The following is a 14581-nucleotide window of genomic DNA, read 5'->3' on the forward strand; positions in this document are numbered from 1 at the left end:
ACCCCTGTAGTATTTCCATTGCTGATAATGGGAAATGACAGCACTAGCCTTTATTTGTCGTTACAATGGTCAGGCCCTTTTCCGTGTTTATTTATGTACAAATTTAGCCACACTCCTTTTTACAAGAAAAAAACACCTTTTTTGTACAGTCTGTACATGCTTGGTAGACCCACTGACTAGGTCTACACAATGGCTTTTCACGGTGTGGTGAGCTCATTAGTCGAACTGAGGCGCAGTTCTGTCAAAGAACAGAACAAACTCGAGAACCATCACGGAGAGAGCCGTCATATTCTGCGATTGTTCCCATATTTCTATGGCAACGTCATTAAACGGGCCTTTTCCAAATTAGCAACCTGAGCCGGGCGCAATCAGCGTGTGTTTGGGAAGGACGCACGCACCAGAAAAGCTCTCACGGAAATGAAAAGTAGTGCTGATGCGTAGTGATTCAAGCATTTGAGCCCGCCAAATCCTGTTTGTCGCTAACAAGCTATACTGTACAGCATGCTGTGTAACTTTCAGGAACTTTCTAGAACCTAAAACAGACGTTTATTGGGATTAGACTAGTCGCATGTGAGTGCTATTCATGGAAAATGTCCTAAAGGAAAACACCGTCGATGAAAATTAGTGCTAGCATTCTGGCAAAGACAGGTTGACCATTTACCAGCAGCTTTATGTCACATGTACAGTTGGGAAGTTCCTAGCACCAATTTACGGGCATCTTGAGAATTAAACATCTTATGTTTCTGGTGCTGGTGGTTAAGCATGAAACAAAATACTTAAAATTGTTCACTTCACTTAGAGCTTCTAAAAGTGTAGCGGCGGAGAAGCCATTTTAGTGAGTTATTTTAGTGCTCAGCGAGGCTCTGCTTCATATTCCTTTTATGAAAAAAATATGTGCTTAAAATCAGTAAGATCGGAAGAAAGAGGACCATTACTGGGATGGAAAACTCAGACTAGGGCTATAATAGAATTACCCAGCACTTTACATTCCATTTGGGCACATTAGTTATTCTCAGATAAACATGCTGCGTTATTGTCTGAGGCTCATGCAATTGGCTCAGCACAAAAAAAAGAAGAAAAAGAATTGCCCCCACCCTCCCCCTCTCAGGTAGCCTAGCTATCTGACTGTATCTGTCTCTGATTCTGACCCAAGACCAGAGAGTGACCGAGGCCAGTGCTTTTTCAAACAGTGGCTCCAGACGACAGTCGATAAAAACGTCACCTAGCGAAATAGATCCACCGTGTTTTCAAAACATTATCTTCTCTCGACAAAGAGAGGTCATCTTGGATGGTACATAGCAAAAAGAAGAATTCCCAGCAGTGGGCTAAGACAACTTGTGACTTGTAGGCCACAAGTTGTCTTAGCCCCCACATACAGACATACACAATTCAAACATAACACACATTCGCCAATGCATACCATAACTCACTTGCAGCCAAAAACATCGGGGGCAGCCGTGGCCTACTGGTTAGCGCTCGGACCTGTAACCGGAGGGTTGCCGGTTCGAACCCCGACCAGTAGGCACGGCTGAAGTGCCCTTGAGCAAGGCACCTAACCCCTAGTCGCTCAGACAAGGAGTTATAAGATAAAGGCAATACCATTTGTGTCATATAGCCCTGAATATCATTTTTAAAGTAGTCTGACAAAGCTTATCGTTTTGTGACACAGCTAAACACTGGTACCTCATAGAACGTCTATAACATAGCCTAGGTGGTCGCAACTCACAAAAGTAAAGCAGATAGAAAGAACTCAGCAAAAATCTAGCCTACAACACGCAGGGGGAGGCAAGACAGGTGCTTTATGATTGTTGGCTTCTGATGGTATCTTGCTAATTCACTGAACTGCATTAGGTGACACAAATGGTATTGCCTTCATCTTATAACTCCTTGTCTGAGCGACTAACAGGCCTATGGTTTGTAAAAGTCAGATGTTCCCTGACAAAGACATTCAAAAATTAAGAATGTTTATTGACTTGAAAAATACACAAATTTTTGCAAATGTATGTATGACTTAATGTCACATTGATGGAGTGAATTATAGTTTCATTACTGATCTATCTTTTGGTTTGCACACCAGTATTATGGTCAGATTATCTGACTATATAGTTTATCATTTGCTATTTTCTGCCCGTCATTGCAGATGTCAGAAAATGGACGATCTATCTAGCGGTCTCATGATTTTTGAACAGCCAGCAGGTTCAGAGCATCTTAAACACTAATCAAAGACCTCCTCATGCAAGTCATAACCACCTGAGACTGTTCCACACATGGCCTGTTTTCATGTCTCCACATGAACTCTTCGCACATTTCTAAATCCCATCCTCCGACGGACGGTAACGTAAATGATCTTCCCTGAAATGTCCATATATAGCTCGGCAAAGTGTGTGTGTGGGTCCCAATCCCCCAATCCATCCTCCATTCCCACTCACCCTGCCCACCCTCCCGCGTCCCCCTCCCCTCTCTCCCACAGATAAACTCTGGGGCTGGGCTGGGCCGAGAGGAGCTTAGCCTTCTGATGAGTGTGGCTCACTTCACAGCTGGCGGCTCTTAGAGCAGGTTATGACAGGCTAATCAGGAGGCCACCCTGTCCAACAGTGAAGCAGCTGGGAAAACAGCGCCTGTCTTCCGACGCGACTGGGCCACAGCCGGGGACAGAGTGACCACTTACGGGTCACCGCCTAAATCCGCCTGGTTATTTTGGTGGCCTTGAAGTAGTCTTTGAAGTTCATTATTTCCCATTAACGTGCGACATTTAATCATCTTCTGAGATGGTGGTCATGATGTTTCTCTCCTTTTCACATATGGAATAAGATGTGAGACATCGATTTGCCTTGAACGCCACTGAAGATTCCTGGAAGCTACCTCAAAATGGCCCCTAAAATAGTTCAGTGTCTCACAGGAGAAAAATGGTCCCATAGATTGTAGACACGTTCAGCACCTTTTAGCAGATATTGCTTTCATTTGAAGGGCAAGCTCAAATTGTTGGTCAGCTGTGACAAAAGACAGAGTTGGAGAGGAGAGGAGAGTCATTGCTTTTCTCTCTCTCTCTCTCCCTCTTTCTTACTCCTGTCAGCGAGTGGCCATACACTTCAGTGCTAATAGCAAAGCAGCTCTCCATTTTAATCCCAGGGCTGTTTACAGAATACAAAGCTAGAACGTGTGGACTATTGAACTCTCGCCAAAGACCATGCAGGCTTTAAAAATGTCACTTCATTTTAACGGCCTCTCTTCTGCCCTCTTTGCTGATTTCTCCCTCTTCAGGAAAGTTACACATAAAATCAAGGGGCTGCATTATGGAAAAAAACAATGGCATAGGCTTCCTGGCGAGTCATTATGATAATGTTTCCCTGAAACATCCGCAGCTAATGGAGACAGCCATATCTCTGTACTTAAGGGACAAATTAACCGATACACAAAGAGCTCTTGGTGTTGGGTCAAATCATAACTCACAGAGTATGTACATACAAAAAAAAGTCCCACTGAGCTCATTGACAAAGCTCGCCAATTCATTTTTTATCAACAGCTTTTGTGCAATGAGCGAGTCTTTTTCTTCCACGCGTTATTTGTTGTCTTGGATAAATATGATCAAAGGCGCCCCCGCTGGCATTAAAAAGACTGTGCCATGTCTGTGTGCTTAGCTTGGAGTATGTGGAAAAATACGAGCGGGCGGCGGCAGCGACGACGGGAGACACATGCGAGAGTTGGCACGGTCTGGCACGGGGCGTCCCGACACACACACACGCACACACACACACACAGAGAGAGAGAGAGAGACACACACACAAACAGAGACACGGGAGTGTCTGCTTTCAGGCGTAGCTGGTGTGCGTGTCTGACCCAGATTAACTTTTGGAGGGATGGGGGCAGAGGACATGTAAACATATCCAAATGTGATATCATCTGCCTGAGCTAGACAGTCAGCCGAGGTTCATCCCTGCCTGCATGTTCAAAGGGTAGCGATGGGGGGATAGGGCGGAAGAGAGAGGGAAAGAGAAGAGTAAGGGGGGATGAGAAGAGAAAGAAAGGAAGGGAGGGGAGAGAGGGAGAGTCAGAGAGAGAGAGCTGCCACCTGGTCAGGCCCTGGTGGCTAATGGGAAGTGAAACCCAATCCCTGTGTTTGGACAGGGCCAGAGGATGAGCTACAGGTCTCTACTCAGTCTGTGTGTGTGTGTGTGTGTGTGTCTTTGTCTTTTTTGAACTCCTGGCATCCCCCTAGATTACGCCTGTCTGAGCAAACCCAGAACACAGCAACAGACCGGGACCAGATAACAGCAGGTCCCTGAGCTTTCAGATGCATGCCACTTTAAGGCCCTGCCCTGCCCTGCCCGGCCCGCGGCGCTCACGCACTCAAGGTTGCACGCAAGCAGCCACTTCCGCCGACTTATGGTGATAGAAAAACACAGACAGCAAGAACACAAACAATGAACGGCAGACCTTAAATAATATAATAAAATAAAATAAAATAATTCTGTGTGCTAACCTGAAGGAGGTTCCCAAACAACCCCCCTTTAATAGGTTGAAAGAAATTTAAGAGGTAGAAGTCATATTTTTTGACCATATTTTATGAGATATCGCTCTGGGGCTGATTCACTCATTGTGGTGTCTGGCGGACAGCTGCACTTATGGAGACTAAAAGAAGAGATGAGGAGAGCCTGGTCCTGGCCCTGAAAAAACAACATGCTACCCAGCCCTCGTGGAAAGGTGCAGCGCTTCTCGGGAAAATCTGGCACACCATTCTTCCAGGTACTAAAGCCGTCGACTTTCCGAGGCCGAAGCCAAGAGGCAGAGCCGCCCGCCGCTGTCCGGCAGACAGACCTCGTGTTTATTCCACCGCCTCGAGGACCGGGCTTCACTCAGGGCCCCACAGTCAAGCACCCTGCCATCTGTTTCTGCCTGCCGTCCAACACAAATACAAATAAAAAATTCAAATGTACTTTTCAAAGTGATTCCGGGAACGGGTGCCACAAGCATGCGGTTCTTCATCAATTCGCAGGAACTGGCTGGAGCTCTGCACTGCGAGGAACCGAGGGGACGGCCCGACACACAAGTAGAGCACTGTATAAAACACTGTCTTCTGGCAGGCCCAGAGTAAAATAGCACACCAGTGAATTCAGAAACAAAGGGAAGAAAAAAAGAATAGGAAGAAAGAAATGAAGGAAAAAGGAAAGCACAGACAAATTAGAACAAGTTAAAAAGACGTTAGTCAGGAGTTATGAATAGTGTTTTGTGGCCAATTTGTCAAATTCTGCTTTTCTTTTCTTCCTCTTTTGTTTGCTAAGTGTGAGTGGTGTCTTTTGGAGGCGCCACTGGTCGCAGTTAGTCAAAATGGCCACTCTAGTAGACAACCACTGCTGCTCGGCTAGAATAAATAAGAAACCCAGTGTGCAGCACCTGGTGAAGAACTGATCATTTCACACAGGGCGGTTATTCACTTCTTTTTTTATCAATACCCTCGGGCAGGTGGTTATACTGTAGGTGATGTCCAGACAGTAAATCTGCCATGCTGCTGTGGCTGCCATAGGCGATTATGAGATCTTTCACGTCTCCAGACTTCTAATTTTAGCTCTTGCTCGGAGGACAGGAGAGGATGGAGCCCATCTAATAACCGGCAACATAAATAAAACTACAAAGAGGTGGGGCAGATAGTGATTTATGTTATCGTTAGCCTTCCAATGCATGGCGTCCATAGCTTACATCACTCACACAGCGTCACATGACGATGAGCACAACATATTAAAGGAAGCTCTCAGACATGCTTACAGTACCTCCCTTCTTTTTTCCTTTCAAACATAACCAAGGCACCACAATGCCAGCACCTGAATCCATGCCAAATGAGACAACGCCCCAAAAAATGGCCACAAAGCCAGTAACCAACAGCAACCACCACCAGACGTGCCTAAACCGGTCATGCCATGGGGCATTCACCTCCTTTATTAGACGTTCTGTGCAACAGCTGCTGGGGTAGTTTATAGGCATCCAGATTTGCACCAGCGTGGCGACTGCAATCCACTATCCCCTTACCCTCCCCACCTCATCCCAGTCCTCGACTGTGCCATGACGTGGACTTGAGCTGACATCATGGCCACGCACACTCCATGATGTTATGCTCAAAATATAGCGCGCTAACCTGCTGCTGTAAAGGTCACCACCACTGCGCCGCCCGTGAGCTTGCATTGCAAAAAACACGCGGCTTGAGCTTCCCGACGGGATGACATCACTCGGCAATAAAACCAGGCGCTCGAGTAAGGCAGCCTTAGTTTTGCCCCGGAGGGACCTGCGGTTAGCAGCAGTATGTAAATCAGACGACCTAAGAGCATACTGCTGCCACGTTGTCATTGGATTACCACGGCGACCAACCGACCGACACAAAAAACAGCTTCTTAAATGAATATTAAAAGTGAAACGCCATTCAAAATGCTCGGCCTGTTTGTGAGCCAAGTGAAAGCTAATTTGCATCGGAGAGCTCTGTGGCGAGACTGGGAGTGCAGAAGGGAGACATATGAAATTGGTTAAGCAACGCTTCTGTTTGCGCTTTTCTTGTCAGATGCTTTTTCCATGTGCGCTTTGGAAAGGCAACACAGCTGCTTTTTTTTAAATGAGATGGTATTTTTTTTCTTTCCTGAGGAAAACACTAGTGCTGAAAGCAGCTTTCAACTCTCTCTCTCTCTCTCTCTCTCTCTCTCTCCCTCTCTTTCATTAAAAAAAATTCCACTGCGCGATCCTGGACCGCGCCAATACGCCAGGCACGGGAGGGAGGCTAAAGTCACATGTACCTCGATGAGGTGCTAAGTGGTGTCAGGCTAGCATACAAAGAAAACAGGCTCCATGAGAGCACTGTTGAAGGCTTGCACCAGCACAGACTGTGAAGTTCGGTTTAGTGTGGTTTCTCACAGACTGACTCTACTGTAAGTGGAGAGTGGCTCGTGGAATCTGATCTGGCCCAAATCTGGCCCAGAACTGGTTTTCATCAGGCATAGATCATAATTAGCATTCAGGTGTCATTACACTTAAAATACTTCAATATATCATGAGGAAAAATGCACGGCTAGTCACTTCGAAAATTGTTTTATTTTTTACAATGTTTCGAAAAGTATATTGCCCTCATGAGTATATTTGTAATGAAAACACCTGGCTTTTCGTGGAGCAATGTAGCTTTTTCCCTAGTTGTCCCACGTTTCCAACCATGGCCAACCGACGGAGGAGCCAGAGCTGATGCTGGTAAATGTAGACATCTCTCTAAGCTCAGTGTCTGCCTGAGAACTCAAAGTTTCTGATCTCAGGAATGCAGTAATCCTCTCTTACGTAGCCTGTGTGTGTGTGTGTGTGCGTGTGTACATGTCCATGTTTGTGTGTGCATCTGTGTGTGTGTGTGTGTGTGTAATAAAAAGCACATGACTCCGTGGCGAAGCCTCTCTAACATTTGTTGCTCACGACAGCCCTGGCCTTCTTGTGCTCCTCCTCTATTCGACACGGACGGCAGATTAGCCACACTGACTCAGACCCGACCCGTGCCAGACACACACACACACACACACACACACACACACACACACACACACACACACACATACACACATACACACACACACACACACACACACACACACACACACACACACACACATCTTAACAGCACCAAAACTCCTATAGACACACCACATGTGTAGTAAACAATAACTCATCCCCTGAAGAACAAATGCTTTGGATTTTTGTTGTGTCTGTATTTAGCACAACATTTTCACCTCCAATCATCTCAACAGGGGAAACAGGGGGAGACGGACGCCAGCGGGTAGCTTCTGGGCTGAAACCGATGGGGGTCGCGCTGCACCCATCACTACTGTAGTTCACCCCTAGCAACTAAAGAACACACCAAAGCATAATAATAGTTTTGCTTTTGTGCGCAGGCTTATTTTACTTAGTCCTCTGTGTGTGTGCCTCTCCTCTTTTATGTGTCCAGCTAAGCCCTCTGGAGCTCGGCTACAAGTCTGCCAAAAACAACCGCACGGTTTTTTTTTCCCTTTATTTTTTCCCTTTTTTTTGCTGTCCATCATAAATACTCGGTCACATATGGACTCTTTATGCTGCTCTTCTGGCTAATGGTGTACTGTTTGGGCACCTGGCATATGTTCCGTATCAAGAAGGGTCCTGTCTCCTTCAAATCCCGCACTGTCCATCGATCAAAGAGCTGCCCGGAGGCTTACAGTGACGACCCCGTGTTGGGAAAGCCGATGACATGGGAATAGGAGCTTGGCCAGATCGATGACCGGGAGCAATCATTCCCAAACAATACAACACCCCCACACTTATGTAAGTAAACAAGCTCATCCTGGGGATGAGAATGATGGAAGCTTGGCTGGCCACGCAAAACCACATGGACAAGCACGGGCCTTTCTTCGGCATGTCCACCCAGACGGATGGGGGAACAACATGGGGAGCGCCTGAAATCAGACACCAGCACGTCAACAACAATAAGCCCAGACGTGCACACACGCACGCACACGCACACACACAGAACACTGGAAATCGTGGAACGGTAACAGTTCTCCAACGGAGACGAGGCAGAAGAAGCAATTGCGTGCGGGGCTTGTGGAATGCGTGAGAACCTCAGAGTCGGGGTTGTGCGTGTGTGAGTGTGTGTGCAGATCACATGTTAAACACATGATACTCTTTTACACTGGCTGAGGCTTTCTCATCTCGCAGCCCTTTCGCGTTTGGGACAATCCTACAGACCACACAATCCCAAAGCACACGTGGAAAAAAACAGCCCCTCACCCCCTCTTCTCACCCCACATCAATTGCCCCCTTGGCTGTTTAACTTTTTAAACCTTGATTAGCTCCTTGCCCTGAAAACAAGCCCCACGTTTAGATGAATGAACACTGAGGGCTATTGAGGGGCTTTTGCTGATTTTACATTAAGGGGCACTAAAAAGCAATATCCTAAAACCGCCGGCTGAAATAGACCGCTCTGGGTCAGTCTGGAATATAAATCTCATTATCACGAAAGCATGGATTATATCACACAGACGCGCCTTCATCTCCCACTCCACCAGGAGGACCGGCACGCCAGGCGTGGAAAAAAAAGGAGAGGAAAAAGCCTAATGAAATGTGACACGTTTGTCTTTTTCCCTTCGAGCGACAAAACTTTTCTTTGTGCACCCTTTTTTCCGAACTTATCACACATTTAATGGCACTCTTCTCCACCTTCAGTTACGGTTGGCAAGGAGATGACTGGCGTCACGCAAGCCAAACACCACCATTCTCCACCCACCCACCCTCTCCCCCCTGGCCCTACCCCACCCCACCGTATCCCTCCCACCAGCTCCAATTATCTGTGATGAGATTGGGCGCTCTAAGGTGTATGGGGCTGGGGAGGGGGCTGGCACTGGGTCTGGGTCTGCCAGACGGCCGGCATGCCTGCCTGACGGACAGGGGCGGACTCGTCCACGGCTGCCCCGCGTTTACGAGCTCCAGCAGGAGGCTGCAGCAGATTTACGAGCCGGGGCGCGGAGGATGGGCCCGCCGCTGTTTGAAGTTAACGTCAATGAGTAATATAAAATACACCTGGAGCTGCACCCAACAAGGGGGGGGGGAGTGTGTGTGTGTGGCTTTTATACAGTCTAACATGGCAATGTTCAGTGCAGAGGCCCTAGACCAGTCTTTGTGTGTGTGAGTGAGTGAGAGAGAAAGCACGAGAGAGAGAGAGGAGAGAGTGTGTGTGTGTGTGTTTGTGTGAGAGAGAGAGAGGAGAGAGTGTGTGTGTGCGTTTGTGTGTGAGAGAGAGAGAGTGCGGTGGAGGCAGGGGGGTCATTTAGTGTTTCCTTTCAGGGCAGCTTTTATGGCACAACTTCAATCACTTGCACCCCTCCTCCCTCTCCTCCACTCCCTCCACACACACACACTCACACACATGCACTCCTCCATCTCATTCTCTCTCCTTCCCGCTCCATTGTGCATATCCGACTGGACTGTAATTGGCCCCTTATTTCACGAGACCCCCCCCCCCCCCCCACCCCCCCCCCCACCCGTCGGCCCTAGGCCTCGTCTGAAGTGAAGGCACTGGCCGCTCTGAAACGTGTTAACCTTTTTGCTTTTAATAAGACATAATGGATCACTGTTCCAATAAAAGCAGGTCCCACAAGCGGAAGACGGAGAGACACCACCCACAGCCAAGGTCTTCCCTACTCCCCGCTCACTTATCGGCAACGCGGCCACATCAGACAGTAAAAACACTAAAGCAAACCAGACAGCTACCTCCACAAAAACAGTTTAAAGGGATGTGAATATGATTCAGCAAAATTATTCAGATTAGTCATTCATCTTGGAAATACACATACAAGTCAATGGGACTCATGCATATTTTATCACTCTGAAAATGAGTCTACCACATCAATAATCCTAGAGATGAAACTATGAATTTGAAAAGCTGAGCTGGATACAGACTTATTTTTTTTCACAGACGGCAAAGACATTTTCAAGCCCAATAGTACAAATAGTATGAAAAAAAACAAATTGTACCAGCAACAAGTACTAAAGCGAGACACATCTATTCAATTTAAACCACAAGTAGACCACTTGAAGCTCTTAGGAGCTACTCAGAGAACACAATGACCAAATTGCCTCTACATCAAAAAGCCAAACACAACACCACCGGTGGCATCAACACAACACACGGCTATAAATAGTATCCCCACATCCACACGGAGAGAGCAGCAAGTCCACTGCCAGTCACACGGGGGGAGGAGATGCAAAGCAACAGTTCGGACCGAGTTGAGCCTCTGTTGGTGCGGGAGCGTATGTGAGGCGTGAAAGGCTGTCTATATAAAGCACACTCACCTCTTTGAAGTTCACCTTCAGACAGGGATCCCCTCTCTTCCGCTTGGTGCCCTTTCCATGGCCACGACTGAAGTGAATCCATTTTGTGACCTGGGAGAGGAGAGGAGTGGAGGGGGGGGGGGCAGAGGGAGGACAGGAGTAACAGGAGAGGAGAGAGAGAAAGGGTAGGAGAGAGGGAGAGATAGAGAACAGAGTCTGGTTTATAAATGGTTATAACTAATGAACGACTACACCGCAGAGATTACTTATTTGTGTCTGCCTTCTGTCTGACTTTCACTCTCTTTCTCTCTCACTCTTTCTTTCTTTCTTTGTCGTTCTTTCAGTATTTCTCCCCCTCGCTCACATGAGAGAGCAACCATAAAAGCTGGAGCCACCCATGCCCAACGTCAAGAGCACACGCACCGTAAAGGTCAAGTTTTCCAGCACTACTCTCGTGGTCAAACAATCGTTACAGGCAAACACGAACGCATCGAGAACGGAACACCAAACTCAGACGTCACTGATTTCACATCCCAAGTCACCCATGTCTTTAGGTCTATAAATACACATTTGTGAGTGTGTGTGTGTGTGTGTGTGTCTGTATGTGTGTGTGATGGAGATACCATCTGCATAATTACCTCCTGTTGGACTTCTGTGACCAGCGGCGACTGAAGCCAGGCAGCACTTTCCTCCGTCAGCCACTGAGGCAGGACAGCAAGAGGAGTGGACAAGTAGAGAGAGAGAGAGAATGAGAGAGAGGAAAGGAGGGAGGGTCAGAGAGAGAGAGAGATCATTCCTTTGACAGATGGAGAAAGGGAGGAGAGAAAAAAGAGGAGTGCTGGACAGCGGTGACTGAGGCTCCTTGACGAAAGAGAGAGTTGCTCGCTCTCTCCTCTGCTTCCTCTGCACTCTGCTACGCGCCCCCCCCCCCCCTCTTTCTCACGCACACTCTCTCGCTCTTCCTTTCGCTCTCTTTCTCTCCCTCTCTCTCTTTTCGCTCTCTCAAACACACACAAACACTCTCTCTCACTCTCTCCTCGAATCCTTCTCTGGCTTTCTACTTCAATTCCCACCTCTCTCTCTCACAGCACTTAACCTTATTAAAGCTCCCATCCAACCTGGCTCTTAACCTCTGAGTCACAACAACAGCCACTTCTTCATAGCAGAGACAGACGGAGGGAGTAAAGAATGAGAGAAAGGGACAGAGAAAGAGTAAAGAATGAGAGAGAGAGTAAAGAATGAGAAAGGGACAGAGAAAGAGTAAAGAATGAGAGAGAGTTGCTAGAACAGAATGAAAAAGTGAGCGTGTGGAAGAGAAACAGAGGAGCAGAAAGCAGAGGCTCTGAAAGAGAAAGCAGATGGACAGACTTAAAGAAAACAGGAGGGGAGGAGAGGGGGAGTTCAGATTCCTCTGTCCCGGTAGCCAGATCCTTTAGTCCAGGCGGTAGCAACCTCGCAGCTGTGCTGTGCTGTGCTGTGCTGTGCTGTGTGTCTGGCTCCTCTGACCGGACAGAGAAGGGCAGAGTGTGGAGCCCAGTCACACTGTAATCAAACACTGCACACTCCCAGGGAGAGAGCCAGGGGAGGGGTTAGAGTGAGAGAGAGAGAGCGGGAGAGGGAGAGAAAGAGAGAGGGAGAGAAAAAGGAGGGAGAGAGAGAAAGAGGGGGAGAGAGGGACAGAGGAAGGAGGAAGGGAAAAAGAAAAAGTAGGAGAGCAGTGTACACACACTTACATTCTTAAAGGGACAATAGGATCCGTTTGCTGACCGCGACAATCAAACAAGTCCAACTCCGAAGTGACAACTTTCTCGGTGGCGCGGCGAAAAATCCACATGTGCTGGCATTGCTTCTGACAGCTTTCACAGGCACACACTCTCTCTCTCTCACACACACACACTCACTCAGACGTACCTCGTAGCCCCACACTCATCCCGTGATGCTCACAGAGCGCCTGGGCAGAGTATGTAAATCACCCCCATAAAAGTGTTTACCCTCAGTCTCGCTGGCTTCCCGAGGCTACCGCAGTCTGTGTTAGTGTTTTTCTTGGGATTTGACTTGCAGCGTGTGTTTCTGCATACTTGAGTTAAGGCGAGATTGAGTGGGGGACACAAGAAGAGAGAGAGAGAGAGCAGGAGAGAGAGAGAGCAGGAGAGAGAGAGAGTATGAGAGAGAGAGAGAGAGTAGGAGAGAGAGAGAGTAGGAGAGAGAGAGTAGGAGAGAGAGAGAGCAGGAGAGAGAGAGGAGAGAGAGGGGGGGGGGTAGAGAGTGGATTCTGCAGGAAGGGGATTCTTATACCGGGTCGTGCGCTCAGGCAGTAAACGGCTATTGTCTGCGCGGGATACCACACATAGCTGTTTTACAGCCTCAGATCGCGCACGCCTCTTTCTCAGCATAGCAAGGCTTTTGTGTTCCCTGAGAGCGTCGGACACAGCCTACGGAGGACTGTCGTTGAATCCTACACACACACACACACACACACACACACACACACACACACACACACACACACCACACCACACTCTCTCATGGATTTACACAAATCACATACATTCACTCACTAATATACACTGTCACACACAAACAGCATTCTTTCAAAACTGCAACAGCAGACACTATTACTCTTTCAGAACCCCCTCCCTCTCACTCTCTCACAGACACGCACACACACACAGATGTTTTTTTTTTTATCTCACACTCATCACAGAACCAGACAGCCACATCCACACCCCACACATTCTTACACTTGTCAGAGCACACACGGAAGCACACCAACTTGACAGACTCCCAAGGTACACACACACACACACACACACACACACACACACACACACAGTGTTACGCCAGTGCACACTCACACTTCTAGACACAGAATCTGACACGGCGCTTTGCCACAGGGACTCTGACTCGGTATTAAGTGGAGACCCACCCCAAATAAACCCACTGACTTATTTCACATGCTGTTTCAAAATAGCTGGGACCAAAAACAAAAAAACAAAAACAAAACAAATGTTCTCATCTTGTTTGACCTTGGCGCGGTGAGTGTGGTTATTGTTTGTTATTACGAACCAACCATTTCCTGCTCGTGCTTGTTTTGAGGAGCATCCGAGTGTATTCACGTGTTAGGAAAAACCGTTGAGATAAGGAAGTTAATGTTTGAGAGCACAGATAAACATGTACATCACTAATTTACTCGAGAATGGCTTACAGCAGTTTCTTTACATGCAATGACCTGACGCCAGCAAACATCCTCAGCTCTAAATTTTTGGTCTTTTTTTAAATTGGAAATTGGAAACGGGAAATTATTCCAGCAATTTAACAATTAGTCCCAGCAATTTCAACCATTTCAATCATTTGAATACCACAGACAGACAGACATCTCTTAACATGTGAATGATGTTATTTACAGGAGGGTAGATCCTGCTGTCTAGCGGACATGACATTCCATGTGTAAAACACAAACAATTGCTGTCCCTTCCAATTTAACCCCTCACACTGATTCCACTGACAAGATAGATATGTGACCTTAGACTACAGTACGAACACACAGATTCATAAAGTTCACAAGTTCATAAAAGAGACAACTTCAGAATTCATGTGTGGACCTGACTAACTCTAATCTCCCCTCAGACTCCCAACATACATTTCTCCCAACAAGTACATTTCTATTTTAACAAACAAAACCGACTAGAGCACACTGATTAAAAGTCTTTTAAATAGTCTGCCGTCTTGCATCTGTGAAGCCCCTAATTTTGCTGCTTCAATGACGCAT

General features: G+C 47.3%; 1 protein-coding gene across 1 annotated transcript in view; it reads right to left on the reverse strand.

Annotated features, from left to right (window-relative positions):
• The window catches only part of LOC125289809 (aminopeptidase O (putative)), a 55370-nt gene that overhangs the window by 21249 nt on the left and 19540 nt on the right, over positions 1–14581 (reverse strand). Inside the window, exons 12-13 of the mRNA XM_048236821.1 lie at positions 11451–11513; positions 10834–10923 (exon numbers count right to left, since the gene is read on the reverse strand). Of these exons, the coding sequence (XP_048092778.1) occupies positions 10834–10923; positions 11451–11513 (153 nt within the window). The remainder of the gene's footprint in view (positions 1–10833; positions 10924–11450; positions 11514–14581) is intronic.

Source organism: Alosa alosa, chromosome 24, assembly GCF_017589495.1.
Source record: "Alosa alosa isolate M-15738 ecotype Scorff River chromosome 24, AALO_Geno_1.1, whole genome shotgun sequence".
Lineage (NCBI taxonomy): Eukaryota > Metazoa > Chordata > Actinopteri > Clupeiformes > Clupeidae > Alosa > Alosa alosa.